Genomic DNA, 16,544 nt, shown 5'->3' with positions numbered 1-16,544 from the left:
CCCCCCCTCACATCGACCCCCCCGCACTGACCTGCCCCTCCCCCCCCCCCAGCACATCGACCCCCACGCACTGACCTGCCCCTCCCCCCCAGCACTGACCTGCCCCTCTCCCCCCAAACACATCAACCCCCCCACACTGACCTGCCCCTCCCCCCCCAGCACATCGACCCCCCCGCACTGACCTGCCCCTCCCCCTCACATCGACCCCCCCGCACTTACCTGCCCCTCCCCCCCCACATCGACCCCTCCGCACTGACCTGCCCCTCTCCTCCCACCCCGCACTGACCTTCCCCTCCCCCCCACATTGACCTGCCCCCCCACCCCCCAACAGACCTCTCACCCCACCCCACACACACACAGACCTGCCCCCCCCCTTCCCCCCCCACACTGACCTGCACGGACAGCGCCCCGCTGATTACGGGCTCCCCTTCGGTGGCTTCCCCGGCGAGACTCCTGCGCTCACTGTCCTCACTACGGCTGGAGAGGGTGTGGCTCAGATCTCCGTTCTGCAGTTTCTCCATCACTCCGTCCTCTCGGTCGCTGTTGCTGGCGTATTGCTGCGGCCGGTAGTGACTGTGGTTGGTTCCTGGCCCCTGTGGCAGTCAAAGAGAAACGATTTACCCCGCGTTCTCCCCCCTTTCCCCCACTGTGTCCCCAAGCTGGGGTATGGGCTACAGCTGTGAACCCCGATATCGGGATCATAACATGGTAGAATTTCAAATTCAGTTGGAGGGCAAGAAAGCTTGGTCTCAATCTAGTGTCCTGAACTTAAATAAAAGTAATTACAAAGGTATGAAGGCAGAGTTGGTTAAAGTGGACTGGGAAAATATATTAAAGGGTAAGACTGTAGAAACGCAGTGGCAAACATTTAAGGAGATATTTCATAACTCGCAAAGATTTATTCCGCTGAGAAATAAAGATGCTAAGAGAAGGATGAACTAGCCCTGGCTAACTAAGGAAGTAAATTGAAAATAAAGGCATACAATGCAGTGAAATGGTTGGAGGCCAGGGGAGTGGGACATTTTTAGAAACCAGCAAAGGACAACAAAAAAAATGATAGACAGAAGGTAGCAAATGAGGGTAAACTAGCAAGAAATATAAAAACAGACAGTAAGAGCTTCTGCAGGTATATAAAAAGGAAGCGAGTTGTTAAGTAAACTTTGGTCCTTTAGAGGATGAGACTGGGGAATTAATAATGGGGAACAGGGAAATGGCGGAGGCAGTCATGTATGTACATGCTGTTTGTAGCCACCAGATGGTGTCATTGTTGGAGGCCACTGAGCAGCACGCACATGGTGCTGCTCTGGTATAAAAGGCCAGCCATTTTGTGAGTCAGGCACTTTGGGCCTAAATAAAGCAGAAGCAAGGTTGCACCTTGCTTAGTTAAACAGTTCTCAGTTTGAACCTTTATTGCATACATAACAGAGGCTTTGAACAAATATATTGTATCGGTCTTCACGGTAGAGGACACTAAAAACATCCCAATAGTGGATAATCAAGGGGCTATTGCGGGGGGGGGGGGGGGGGGGTGGTGGCGGGATGAAGGAGGGAGGGACTTAAAACAATCACTATCACTAGAGGAAAAAGTACTGGGCAAACTAATGGGACTAAAGGTGGACAAGTCCCCTGGGACCTGATGACCGACATCCTTGGGTCTTAAAAGAAGTGGCTGCAGAGATAGTGGATGCATTGGTTGTAATCTACCAAAATTCCCTGGAGTCTGGAGAGGTCCCAGCGGATTGGAAAACCACAAATGTAACACCCCTATTTAAGAAAGGAGGGTGACAGAAAGCAGGAAACTATAGACCAGTTAGTCTAACATCTGTGATTGGGAAAATGCTGGAGTCCATTATTAAGGAAGCAGTAGCAGGACATTTGGAAAAGCATCATTCAATCAAGCAGAGTCAGCAGGGATTTATGAAAGTTAAATCATGTTTGACAAATTTGCTGGAGTTCTTTGAGGATGTAACGAGTAGGGTGGATAAGGGGGAACCAGTTGATGTTGTATATTTTGATTTCCAGAAGGCATTCGATAAGGTGCCACATAAAAGGTTACTGTACAAGATAAAAGCTCACGGGGTTGGGGGTAATATATTTGCGTTGATAGAGGATTGGTTAACGAATAGAAAATAGAAGTCGGGATAAACGGGCCATTTTCCGGTAACTAGTGGGGTGCCGCAGGGATTGGTGCTGGGGCCCCAACTATTTACAATCTATATTAATGACTTGGATAAAGAGACAGAGTGTAATATATCCAAATTTGCTGATGATACAAAGATAGGTGGAAAAGCAAATTGTGAGGAGGACACAAAGAATCTACAAAACGGATATAGACAGGCTCAGTGAGTGGGCAAACATTTGGCAAATGGACTATGATGTGGGAAATTGTGAGGTAGGAGAAATCAAAAAGCAAATTATTTAAATGGGGAATGATTACAAATGCTGTAATACAGAGGGACCTGGGGGTTCTTGCACAAGAAACGCAAAACGTTAGCATGCAAGTAATCAGGAAGGCAAATGGAATGTTGGCCTTTATTGCAAGGCGGATAGAGTATAAAAGCAGAGAAGTCCTGCTCCAACTGTACAGGGTATTGGTGAGGCCACATCTGGAGTACTGCGCACAGTATGACAACCATGATGTGCGAGGTTTCTTCACCGCAGTCAAGGCCACATACGGACCAAACTCCCAAGGCCCCACCCCACTCCTGGCCAAAAACGGGGAAACACTCATCAAGGACACCGAGGCAGTCAGAGCCCGCTGGAAGGAACACTTCGAAAATCTTCTCAATCGAGACTCTGCCTTTGACTCGAGTGTTCTCGACTCCATCCTGCAGCATGCTACCCGCCACCACCTCAGTGAGACCCCAACACTGCACGAGGTAGAAAAGGCCATAAGACAGCTAAAAAAACAACAAGGCTACGGGAGCGGATGGAATCCCTGAGGCACTGAAGTAATGCGGAGAAGCACTACTGGCGCGAATACACAACCTCATCTCTCTCATCTGGAGGGAGGAGAGCATGCCGGGGGGGATCTCAGAGATGCAGTGATTGTGACCATCTTTAAAAAAGGGGATGTCCGACTGCGGCAACTACAGAGGAATTTCACTGCTATCAGCCACTGGGAAAGTCGTCGCTCGAATCCTCCTCAACCGTCTCCTCCCCGTGGCCGAAGAGCTCCTCCCGGAGTCGCAGTGCTAATTTCGTCCTTTCCGGAGCACAATGGATATGATTTTTGCAGCGCGACAGCTGCAGGAAAAATGCAGGCAACCGCGCAAGCCCTTATACATGGCCTTCTTCGACCTTACAAAGGCCTTTGACACGGTCAACCGCGAGGGTCTATGGAGCGTCCTCCTCCGTTTCAGATGCCCCCAAAAGTACGTCACCATCCTCCGTCTGCTCCACGACGACATGCAGGCCGTGATCCTGATCAACGGATCCATCACAGACCCAATTCACATCCGGACCGGGGTCAAACAGGGCTGCGTCATCGCTCCAATCTTCTTCTCAATCTTCCTCGCTGCCATGCTCCACCTCACAGTTGATAAACTCCCCGCTGGAGTGGAACGAAACTACAGAACCAGGGGGAACTTGTTCAACTTGCGTCGTCTCCAGACCAGGTTCAAGACCGCCCCAACCTCTGTCGTCGAGCTACAGTACGCGGACAACTCCTGCGTCTGTGTACACACAGAGGCTGAACTCCAGGATATAGTCGACGTATTTACCGAGGCGTACGAAAGCATGGGCCTTATGCTAAATATCAGTAAGACAAAGGTCCTCGTCGCACAGCACTGCCCCCCCAGTCATCAAGGTCCATGGCACAGCTCTGGACAATGTGGACCACTTCGCCTATCTTGGGAGCCTCCTATCAACAAGAGCAGACATTGGCGACGAGATCAAACACTGCCTCCAGTGCGCCAGTGCAGCCTTCGGCCACCTGAGGAAAAGAGTGTTTGAAGACCAGTCCCTCAAAACTGCCACCAAGCTCATGGTCTACAGGGCTGTAGTAATACCCGCCTTCCTGTATGGCCCAGAGACATGGACCATGTACAGTAGACCCCTCAAGTCGCTGGAGAAATACCACCAACAATGTCTCCGCAAGATCATGCATATCCCCTGGGAGGACAGACGCACCAACATTAGCGTCCTCGTCCAGGCCAACATCCCCAGCATTGAAGCACTGACCACACTTGATCAGTTCCGCTGGGCAGGCCACATAGTTCGCATGCCAGACACGAGACTCCCAAAGCAAACGCTCGACTCGGAACTCCTTCACGGCAAATGAGCCAAAGGCGAGCAGAGGAAACATTACAAGGACACCCTCAAAGCCTCCCTGATAAAGTGCAACATCTCCACTGACACCTGGGACTCCCTGGCCATAGACCGCCCTAAGTGGAGGAAGTGCATCCGGGAGGGCGCTGAGCTCCTCGAGTATCGTCACTGAGAGCATGCAGAAATCAAGCGCAGGCAGCGGAAGGAGTGTGCGGCAAACCAGTCCCACCCTCCCCTTCCCTCAACGACTACCTGTCCCACCTGTGACTCTCGTATTGGACTGTTCAGCCACCTAAGGACTCATGCTAAGAGTGGAAGCAAGTCTTCCTCGATTCCGAGGGACTGCCTATGATGATGATGATCTTATTTAAGGAGCGATATACTTGCATTGGAGGCTGTTCAGAGAAGGTTCATGAGGTTGATTCTCAAGATGAAGGGGTTGTCAAATGAAGAAAGGTTGAGCAGGTTGGGCCTATACTTGGAGTTTAGAAGAATGAGAAGAATGAAACATAAAAGTTTCTGAGGGGGCTGGACAGGGTCGATGGAGAGAGGATGTTTCCCCTCATGGGGGAATCTAGAACTAGGAGACATAGTTTCAGAATAATTTAAAACTGAGATGAGGAGGAATTTCTTCTCTCAGAGGGTTGTAAATCTGTGGAATTCTCTGCCCCACAGAGCTGTGGAGGCTGGGTCATTGAATATATTTAAGGTGGAGATAGACAGATTTTTGTATGATAAGGGAGTGAAGGGTTATGGGGAGCGGGCGGGGAAGTGGGACCCGGGTCCATGATCAGATCAGCCGTGATCGAATTAAATGACGGAGCAGGCTCGAGAGGCCAGGTGGCCTACTCCTGCTCCTATTTCTCAATGTTCTTATCTCCTATTTATAGAGCAGCGGAACGACCAGATAGGTCAATAAAATAATTAAAGGGCTGGATAGCGTCCCTGATTATAAATTATTCCAGTTTAACAGGCTGGGAGGACCAGAGGACATCGAATGTACGGCACAGAAACAGGCCATTGGGCCCGACTGGTCGTGCCGGGGTTTGTGCCCCACACGAGAACGGGAACCACTGCAACAAGGCACCCTCAGCACGGAGGGTCGAACAGACGATATCGTTGGCCTTCTGCTTTCCCAGCCCAGGGGGCACTTAGGCACAATGCAGCAGCATCGAGTGCTGGCCCCAGTGAGGGCAGTTTGCTGAGCTCAGGCCGGGGACAGACCTGGACCTTTCCTCCTCCCTACACCCACATCAGCGGCCTCCCGATTTCTATCACCACGTCCGGCCTGTTTGAACATTTTAATTTATTAGTTATAAAGAAAATTAAAAAAAAATGTCTATTTAAGACTCAGATGATTTCTCTCCCGGTCAATGTCCAGGAGATGAATCTTCAATCCCTGGAGACCCCAGGCCAATCCCGGGGGCTTGGGGCCACCCTGCCACTTACCCCATCCTTGGGTTTCAGCACCATCTTCAGGATCTTCTCTGTGAAGAAGAAAAGGTAAAATCCTCCAAACACCACCACCGATTTGGAGACATAGTTGGCTTCCTTTGGGTCGAATCCAAATGCCTGAGAGGTGTCAACACAGCACGGAGTTAAAGGGACAGTCCCAGAGCGGCATCACCGGACTCGGGCAATCCAAAACACGCAGCATGCACCAATCACACACCCGGGAACAGAAATGGTCAACGTCCAGCCAGAGCAACCCAATCCCAATAAAACCAACTCGATCCCAACCCCAGCAAAACCAACCCGATCCCAACTCCAGCAAAACCAACCCAATCCCAATAAAACCGACCTAATCCCAGCAAAACCAACCCAATCCCAGCAAAACCAACTCGATCCCAATCCCAGTAAAACCAACCCGATCCTAACCCCAGCAAAACCAACCCAATCCCAGCAAAACCAACCCAATCCCAGCAAAACCAACCCAATCCCAACCCCAGCAAAACCAACCCAATCCCAGCAAAACCAACTCGATCCCAATCCCAGTAAAACCAACCCAATCCCAGCAAAACCAACCCAATTCTAATAGGACCGACTAAGGGTTATTGAGCTGTCTGACTGTGCATGTGTGTGATATTTACAATATGCGGTATTGTACAGGCCTCAGCATAAGGCACGCTTACAATTGCAGGAGGGACCCGCCAGGGAATCTGCTTAGCTTAGGGTGTAAGGGGACGTTGGTTCTCCCAGGACATGTCGACACTGGCAGAGCAGGAGATGGTCACTATCGCCCAGAACACGTGGGCAGTGGGAGAGGGTCACTGTATTACCCAGGACACGTGGGCACTGGGAGAGGGTCACTGTATCGCCCAGGACACGTGGGCAGTGGGAGAGGGTCACTATCGCCCAGAACACGTGGGCACTGGGAGAGGATCACTGTATTGCCCAGGACACGTGGGCACTGGGAGAGGGTCACTGTATCGCCCAGGACACGTGGGCAGTGGGAGAGGGTCACTATCGCCCAGAACACGTGGGCATTGGGAGAGGGTCACTGTATCGCCCAGAACACGTGGGCATTGGGAGAGGGTCACTGTATCGCCCAGAACACGTGGGCACTGGGAGAGAGTCACTGTATTGCCCAGGACACGTGGGCACTGGGAGAGGGTCACTATCGCCCAGGACACGTGGGCACTGGGAGAGGGTCACTATCGCCCAGGACACGTGGGCACTGGGAGATGGTCACTATTGCCCAGGACATGTGGGCACTGGGAGAGGGTCACTGTATTGCCCAGGACACGTGGGCACTGGGAGATGGTCACTATCGCCCAGGACATGTGGGCACTGGGAGAGGGTCACTGTATCGCCCAGGACACGTGGGCAGTGGGAGAGGGTCATTATCGCCCAGAACACGTGGGCACTGGGAGATGGTCACTATTGCCCAGGACATGTGGGCACTGGGAGAGGGTCACTGTATCGCTCAGGACACGTGGGCACTGGGAGAGGGTCACTATCGCCCAGAACACGTGGGCACTGGGAGAGGGTCACTGTATCGCCCAGAACACGTGGGCACTGGGAGAGGGTCACTATCGCCCAGGACACGTGGGCACTGGGAGATGGTCACTATTGCCCAGGACATATGGGCAGTGGGAGAGGGTCACTATCGCCCAGAACACGTGGGCACTGGGAGAGGGTCACTGTATCGCCCAGAACACGTGGGCACTGGGAGAGGGTCACTGTATTGCCCAAGACACGTGGGCACTGGGAGAGGGTCACTATTGCCCAGAACACGTGGGCACTGGGAGATGGTCACTATAGCCCAGAACACGTGGGCACTGGGAGATGGTCACTATTGCCCAGGACACGTGGGCAGTGGGAGAGGGTCACTATCGCCCAGGACACGTGGGCACTGGGAGAGGGTCACTATCGCCCAGGACACGTGGGCACTGGGAGAGGGTCACTATCGCCCAGGACACGTGGGCACTGGGAGAGGGTCACTATCGCCCAGGACACGTGGGCACTGGGAGAGGGTCACTGTATCGCCCAGGACACGTGGGCACTGGGAGAGGGTCACTGTATCGCCCAGGGCACGTGGGCACTGGGAGAGGGTCACTGTATCGCCCAGGACACGTGGGCACTGGGAGAGGGTCACTGTATCGCCCAGGACACGTGGGCACTGGGAGAGGGTCACTATCGCCCAGGACACGTGGGCACTGGGAGAGTGTCACTATCGCCCAGGGCATGTGGGCACTGGGAGATGGTCACTATTGCCCAGGACACGTGGGCACTGGGAGATGGTCACTAATGCCCAGGACATGTGGGCTCTGGGAGAGGGTCACTATCACCCAGGACACGTGGGCAGTGGGAGAGGGTCACTGTATTGCCCAAGACACGTGGGCACTGGGAGAGGGTCACTATCGCCCAGGACACGTGGGCACTGGGAGAGGGTCACTATTGCCCAGGACACGTGGGCACTGGGAGAGTGTCACTATTGCCCAGGACATGTGGGCACTGGGAGAGGGTCACTGTATCGCTCAGGACACGTGGGCAGTGGGAGAGGGTCACTATCGCCCAGGACACGTGGGCACTGGGAGAGGGTCACTATCGCCCAGGACACGTGGGCACTGGGAGAGGGTCACTGTATCGCCCAGGACACGTGGGCACTGGGAGAGGGTCACTGTATCGCCCAGGGCACGTGGGCACTGGGAGAGGGTCACTGTATCGCCCAGGACACGTGGGCACTGGGAGAGGGTCACTGTATCGCCCAGGACACGTGGGCACTGGGAGAGGGTCACTATCGCCCAGGACACGTGGGCACTGGGAGAGTGTCACTATCGCCCAGGGCATGTGGGCACTGGGAGATGGTCACTATTGCCCAGGACACGTGGGCACTGGGAGAGGGTCACTGTATCGCCGAGGACACGTGGGCAGTGGGAGAGGGTCACTGTATTGCCCAGGACACGTGGGCAGTGGGAGAGAGTCACTGTATTGCCCAGAACACATGGGCACTGGGAGATGGTCACTAATGCCCAGGACATGTGGGCTCTGGGAGAGGGTCACTATCACCCAGGACACGTGGGCAGTGGGAGAGGGTCACTGTATTGCCCAGGACACGTGGGCACTGGGAGAGGGTCACTATCGCCCAGGACACGTGGGCACTGGGAGAGGGTCACTATCGCCCAGGACACGTGGGCACTGGGAGAGTGTCACTATCGCCCAGGACACGTGGGCACTGGGAGAGGGTCACTATCGCCCAGGACACGTGGGCACTGGGAGAGGGTCACTATCGGCCAGGACACGTGGGCACTGGGAGAGGGTCACTGTATCGCCCAGGACACGTGGGCACTGGGAGAGGGTCACTGTATCGCCCAGGACACGTGGGCACTGGGAGAGGGTCACTATCGCCCAGGACACGTGGGCACTGGGAGAGGGTCACTGTATAGTCCAGGACACGTGGGCACTGGGAGAGGGTCACTGTATAGTCCAGGACACGTGGGCACTGGGAGAGGGTCACTGTATTGCCCAGGACACGTGGGCACTGGGAGAGTGTCACTATCGCCCAGGACACGTGGGCACTGGGAGAGGGTCACTATCGCCCAGGACATGTGTGCACTGGGAGAGGGTCACTATCGGCCAGGACACGTGGGCACTGGGAGAGAGTCACTGTATCGCCCAGGACACGTGGGCACTGGGAGAGGGTCACTGTATCGCCCAGGACACGTGGGCACTGGGAGAGGGTCACTATCGCCCAGGACACGTGGGCACTGGGAGAGGGTCACTGTATCGCCCAGGACACGTGGGCACTAGGAGAGTGTCACTATCGCCCAGGGCATGTGGGCACTGGGAGATGGTCACTATTGCCCAGGACACGTGGGCACTGGGAGAGGGTCACTGTATCGCCGAGGACACGTGGGCAGTGGGAGAGGGTCACTGTATCGCCCAGGACACGTGGGCAGTGGGAGAGGGTCACTGTATTGCCCAGAACACATGGGCACTGGGAGATGGTCACTATTGCCCAAAACATGTGGGCTCTGGGAGAGGGTCACTATCACCCAGGACACGTGGGCAGTGGGAGAGGGTCACTATCGCCCAGAACACGTGGGCACTGGGAGAGGATCACTGTATCGCCCAGGACACGTGGGCACTGGGAGAGGGTCACTGTATCGCCCAGGACACGTGGGCAGTGGGAGAGGGTCACTATCGCCCAGAACACGTGGGCACTGGGAGAGGGTCACTGTATCGCCCAGAACACGTGGGCACTGGGAGAGAGTCACTGTATTGCCCAGGACACGTGGGCACTGGGAGAGGGTCACTATCGCCCAGGACACGTGGGCACTGGGAGAGGGTCACTATCGCCCAGGACACGTGGGCACTGGGAGATGGTCACTATTGCCCAGGACATGTGGGCACTGGGAGAGGGTCACTGTATTGCCCAGGACACGTGGGCACTGGGAGATGGTCACTATCGCCCAGGACATGTGGGCACTGGGAGAGGGTCACTGTATCGCCCAGGACACGTGGGCAGTGGGAGAGGGTCATTATCGCCCAGAACACGTGGGCACTGGGAGATGGTCACTATTGCCCAGGACATGTGGGCACTGGGAGAGGGTCACTGTATCGCTCAGGACACGTGGGCACTGGGAGAGGGTCACTATCGCCCAGAACACGTGGGCACTGGGAGAGGGTCACTGTATCGCCCAGAACACGTGGGCACTGGGAGAGGGTCACTATCGCCCAGGACACGTGGGCACTGGGAGATGGTCACTATTGCCCAGGACATATGGGCAGTGGGAGAGGGTCACTATCGCCCAGAACACGTGGGCACTGGGAGAGGGTCACTGTATCGCCCAGAACACGTGGGCACTGGGAGAGGGTCACTGTATTGCCCAGAACACGTGGGCACTGGGAGATGGTCACTATAGCCCAGAACACGTGGGCACTGGGAGATGGTCACTATTGCCCAGGACACGTGGGCAGTGGGAGAGGGTCACTATCGCCCAGGACACGTGGGCACTGGGAGAGGGTCACTATCGCCCAGGACACGTGGGCACTGGGAGAGGGTCACTATCGCCCAGGACACGTGGGCACTGGAAGAGGGTCACTGTATCGCCCAGGACACGTGGGCACTGGGAGAGGGTCACTGTATCGCCCAGGGCACGTGGGCACTGGGAGAGGGTCACTGTATCGCCCAGGACACGTGAGCACTGGGAGAGGGTCACTGTATCGCCCAGGACACGTGGGCACTGGGAGAGTGTCACTATCGCCCAGGGCACGTGGGCACTGGGAGAGGGTCACTATTGCCCAGGACACGTGGGCACTGGGAGATGGTCACTAATGCCCAGGACATGTGGGCTCTGGGAGAGGGTCACTATCACCCAGGACACGTGGGCAGTGGGAGAGGGTCACTGTATTGCCCAAGACACGTGGGCACTGGGAGAGGGTCACTATCGCCCAGGACACGTGGGCACTGGGAGAGGGTCACTATTGCCCAGAACACGTGGGCACTGGGAGATGGTCACTATAGCCCAGAACACGTGGGCACTGGGAGATGGTCACTATTGCCCAGGACATGTGGGCAGTGGGAGAGGGTCACTGTATCGCTCAGGACACGTGGGCAGTGGGAGAGGGTCACTATCGCCCAGGGCACGTGGGCACTGGGAGAGGGTCACTATCGCCCAGGACACGTGGGCACTGGGAGAGGGTCACTGTATCGCCCAGGACACGTGGGCACTGGGAGAGGGTCACTGTATCGCCCAGGACACGTGGGCACTGGGAGAGGGTCACTGTATCGCCCAGGACACGTGGGCACTGGGAGAGGGTCACTATCGCCCAGGACACGTGAGCACTGGGAGAGTGTCACTATCGCCCAGGGCATGTGGGCACTGGGAGATGGTCACTATTGCCCAGGACACGTGGGCACTGGGAGAGGGTCACTGTATCGCCGAGGACACGTGGGCAGTGGGAGAGGGTCACTGTATCGCCCAGGACACGTGGGCAGTGGGAGAGAGTCACTGTATTGCCCAGAACACATGGGCACTGGGAGATGGTCACTAATGCCCAGGACATGTGGGCTCTGGGAGAGGGTCACTATCACCCAGGACACGTGGGCAGTGGGAGAGGGTCACTGTATTGCCCAGGACACGTGGGCACTGGGAGAGTGTCACTATCGCCCAGGACACGTGGGCACTGGGAGAGGGTCACTATCGCCCAGGACACGTGGGCACTGGGAGAGGGTCACTATCGGCCAGGACACGTGGGCACTGGGAGAGGGTCACTGTATCGCCCAGGACACGTGGGCACTGGGAGAGGGTCACTGTATCGCCCAGGACACGTGGGCACTGGGAGAGGGTCACTATCGCCCAGGACACGTGGGCACTGGGAGAGGGTCACTGTATAGTCCAGGACACGTGGGCACTGGGAGAGTGTCACTATCGCCCAGGGCATGTGGGCACTGGGAGATGGTCACTATTGCCCAGGACACGTGGGCACTGGGAGAGGGTCACTGTATCGCCGAGGACACGTGGGCAGTGGGAGAGGGTCACTGTATCGCCCAGGACACGTGGGCACTGGGAAGGGTCACTGTATCGCCCAGGACACGTGGGCACTGGGAGAGGGTCACTGTATCGCCCAGGACACGTGGGCACTGGGAGAGGGTCACTATCGCCCAGGACACGTGGGCACTGGGAGAGGGTCACTGTATCGCCCAGGACACGTGGGCACTGGGAGAGGGTCACTGTATCGCCCAGGACACGTGGGCACTGGGAGAGGGTCACTGTATCGCCCAGGACACGTGGGCACTGGGAGAGGGTCACTGTATCACCCAGGACACGTGGGCACTGGGAGAGGGTCACTGTATCGCCCAGGACACGTGGGCACTGGGAGAGGGTCACTATCGGCCAGGACACGTGGGCACTGGGAAGGGTCACTGTATCGCCCAGGACACGTGGGCACTGGGAGAGGGTCACTGTATCGCCCAGGACACGTGGGCACTGGGAGAGGGTCACTATCGCCCAGGACACGTGGGCACTGGGAGAGGGTCACTCTATAGTCCAGGACACGTGGGCACTGGGAGAGTGTCACTATCGCCCAGGACACGTGGGCACTGGGAGAGGGTCACTATATCGCCCAGGACACGTGGGCACTGGGAGAGGGTCACTATCGGCCAGGACACGTGGGCACTGAGAAGGGTCACTGTATCGCCCAGGACACGTGGGCACTGGGAGAGGGTCACTATCGCCCAGAACACGTGGGCACTGGGAGAGGGTCACTGAATCGCCCAGAACACGTGGGCACTGGGAGAGGGTCACTGAATCGCCCAGAACACCTGGGCAGTGGGAGAGGGTCACTATCGCCCAGGACACATGGGCACTGGAAGATGGTCACTATCGCCCAGGACACGTGGGCACTGGGAGGGTCACTATCGCCCAGGACACGTGGGCAGTGGGAGAGGGTCACTATCGCCCAGAACACGTGGGCACTGGGAGAGGGTCACTATCGCCCAGAACACGTGGGCACTGGGAGAGGGTCACTATCGCCCAGGACACGTGGGCACTGGGAGAGGGTCACTGTATTGCCCAGGACACGTGGGCACTGGGAGAGGGTCACTGTATCGCCCAGGACACGTGGGCATTGGGAGAGGGTCACTATCGTCCAGGACACGTGGGCAGTGGGAGATGGGACCACTTTAATCTCAAAACCACTTCCTCTGACTGAACTGTTTCTGTTGAAGTCTGCCAGCCTCAAGTTCTCCAGGGTTCCGAAATCTCTGCAGCTTCCTGCATCTCGTCCTCCTTCCAAAATGCAGTTGAGAGAGAGAACGAGGGACGAGGGACGAGGATTCTCGTCCTGCCTTGGACTGAGAATCGGAACAAAGTACGGAGGAATGAATACGACCTGATCAAGCCCTGCCACCTGGGTCATCCGACCACACCTGGGAACAGAAGCAACTACAGTTGGAACACTTCTGGGCGATCACCCAGAGACTGGAACAATGAATGTCAACAATGGGAAAGGACTCGCTCGCTCGGTGTGCATGGAGAGTGGGCTTTGGGCTCGGGTCCCACCACCTCGAGGGCGATTAGGGATGGCCAATAAATGCCAGCAACACAAAGAATGGACACAGGCCTAGGGTCTGCTGTTAGTGAAGCCTCATTAATAGATTACACACTGAGGCCACGGTGTGTCGGTGGTGGAGGGAGTGCATGTTTAAGGTGGTGGATTTGGATGGCCACCTTTATCTTTTCCCCTCTTTGGATTAGGGAGGAGCTAGGAACCCCAGTGAAGGCCCAATTATGGGGATGGACCAATCCAGAAAGAGAAGTCTTGTCTTTTGGAGCAATGAGTTTGCGGGCGGACGGAAGATGAAGCCCAATGCACTCTCCATGCACCACTGAGGGTTAGTGAATCAAGGTGAATTACAGTACCTCGGGAATGAGCTGAAAAAGGGCGTTAGAGTACAACGTGCCGATCGCCAGTGCGATGAAGTAGAGCAGCAGTCGCTTGTAAAAGGTTTTCCTCATGAATGGCACCACACTGGCCCCGACCAGTGAGCAGAGCGAGATTACAGTCACACACAGAAAACCATAGCCCCACACTGGCCGAGCGATAGTCAGCGGACCAGGGACCAGGCAAGTGTGGGCCAGGCGAGAGTTCCACACCGGTGGGGGGGAGGGGGGGCAGAAGCATGGGGAGGGGAGAAGGAGGAAGAAAAAGAGAAACCATTAAATTCATGAATTCATTCAAGACGGCCTCGTTGACTGGAGATGGTCACCAACCATTTGATCTTCCTGAATGACAAGGAACGGGTTTTAGTGACTCGGTGATTTCTGGAATAACATTCATCGCTCAATTCGAAGCGGCCATTACAGGAGGCCCCTCACACCAATCGTGGAGCTACATCCGTCTCAATTCACCGGCTTCCTGCCTCATTGCCCCTCGTCCCCGGACTGGTGCCCGGGGATCAGTCCCCGGGACCTACAGGGAATCTCTGGTGTCAGGCCCCTGCAGCCTGTTCCACCATTCAATCAGATCATGGCTGGTCTGTATCTTATCTCCATCCACCCGCCTTGGTTCCGTGACCCTTAATCCCCTGACCCAACAAAAATCTATCGATCTCCATTTTGAAATTTTCAATTGACCCCCAACCTCAACAGCTTTTTTGGGGCGAGAGTTCCAGATTCCCACAGCCCTGTGTGTGAAGAAGTGCTCCCTGACATCACCCCTGAACAGCCAGGCTCTAATCTTTAGGTTCCGCCCCTTGTTCTGACTCACCCCACCAGAGGAAACCGTTTCTCTCGATCCACCCCATCAATTCCTTTAATAATCTTCAACTCCTCAATGAGATCACCCTTAATCTTCAGTGCTCAAGGAAATACACTCCTAGTCTCTCCTCATTTACCCCTTTGAGCCCCGGTGTCACTCTGAACCCAATTGGAGAAATGTCGTATTTACAATTTACCGACTCCTGGAGGCAGGATCTGTTATTCGAGAAATCACACCCGTCCAATCACAGCACAGAATGACAATCAGTGGGTTTCAAACGGTGGAGTCCACAGTCTGTTGGCCAAGTGCTGGCGAAGGGCAGTTTGCAGCTGACATCGTGAACAATTATAATGAAAGGAAAGTAGCTTCAAGCAGGCTGAAAAATGTCCATTTTGATCTGGACTGGACGTGGCTAGTCAGGTCAACCAGTGAGGGTCGAAGAGACTGGTCCCCACGCCAGGGTCACTCTGTGCAAGATCATCTCGCCAATCTCAGAGCAAAAAGTGAATGCAAAGGGCGTGTAGGCCCCGAACCTGGGCCTTTCCTGAAGGTGGGCCGCAGGGTTAGCTTAGCTCCAGGAGGGGACCTTCTGTAACCGAGCTTGGCCAATCACTGGCTGAGATCTAACCGAGCCACAAGCCTTTTCCCCTGCTCTGGAACGATTCCTGAGATGAGTGAGGTTTAGACGGGACCGTGGTTTCCAAATACAGAGTGGGACAGAGACATTGGGACAGCCTGAAACCCACTGAAACAGCTCTTGTAGATACAGTTGCAAAGGGGCTTCAACACTCTGCGTGCGGTGATCAGTAACCCACAGTGAGGTTAAACACAAACCCCTCACCAGGGGTCTGATAGCTCGACTCTTCCTTTAGGGGTCACGTGGACCAATTAAATCCAACTGTATAATGAGATGCGCCATGTGTAACTGAAGCGGAACATAATAGGAGAAGGAGTTGGCCATTCAGGCCCTCGAGCCTGCTCCGCCGTTTAATGAGACCATGGCTGATCACGTACCTCAACACTTTCCTGCACTATCCCCACATTCCCTTAATATCCAAAAATCTATCGATCTCTGCCTTGAATATACTCAACGACTGAGTCTCCACAGCCCTCTGGGGCAAAGAATTCCAAAGATTCACCACTCTCTGAGTGAAGAAGTTTCTCCTTATCTCAGTCCTAAATGGCTGACCCCTTATCCTGAGACTGTGACCCCTGGTTCTAGACTCCCCAGCCCGGGGGAAACATCCTCCCTGCATCTACCCTGTCAAGCCCTGTAAGAATTGTGTCTGTTTCAATGAGATTCCCTCTCATTCTTCTAAACTCCAGAGAATATAGGCCCAGTCTACTCAATCTCTCCTCATAGGACAGTCCCCCATCCCAGGAATCAGTTTGGTGAACCTTTGTTGCACTCCCTCTCTGGCAAGTATATCCTTCCTTCATGTGTGGTCCCATTCATTCATCCGCCCAGCACCAACCTGGACAGACAGTCACGCTGGACAATCAGTTCTGCCAGAGATACACTGGCAACGTGGGGCAGGATTCGACCCCAAGCAGCAAGGAAGGGTCAC

The 16,544-nt window shown here is 55.5% G+C and overlaps 1 protein-coding gene across 3 annotated transcripts in view; it reads right to left on the bottom strand.

Annotated features, from left to right (window-relative positions):
* slc39a14 (solute carrier family 39 member 14) overlaps positions 1 to 16,544 on the bottom strand; it is a 57,263-nt gene that overhangs the window by 16,233 nt on the left and 24,486 nt on the right. For all 3 annotated transcript variants that reach the window (XM_070866356.1, XM_070866355.1, XM_070866354.1), the window contains exons 4-6: positions 14,139 to 14,308; positions 5,719 to 5,841; positions 393 to 593 (exon numbers count right to left, since the gene is read on the bottom strand). In XM_070866356.1, coding sequence (XP_070722457.1) covers positions 393 to 593; positions 5,719 to 5,841; positions 14,139 to 14,308 — 494 coding nt within the window. The remainder of the gene's footprint in view (positions 1 to 392; positions 594 to 5,718; positions 5,842 to 14,138; positions 14,309 to 16,544) is intronic.

The sequence above is a fragment of the Pristiophorus japonicus genome, chromosome 22, assembly GCF_044704955.1.
Source record: "Pristiophorus japonicus isolate sPriJap1 chromosome 22, sPriJap1.hap1, whole genome shotgun sequence".
In the NCBI taxonomy this organism is placed as follows: Eukaryota; Metazoa; Chordata; class Chondrichthyes; family Pristiophoridae; genus Pristiophorus; species Pristiophorus japonicus.
This window is presented reverse-complemented; position numbering and strand designations above follow the sequence as displayed.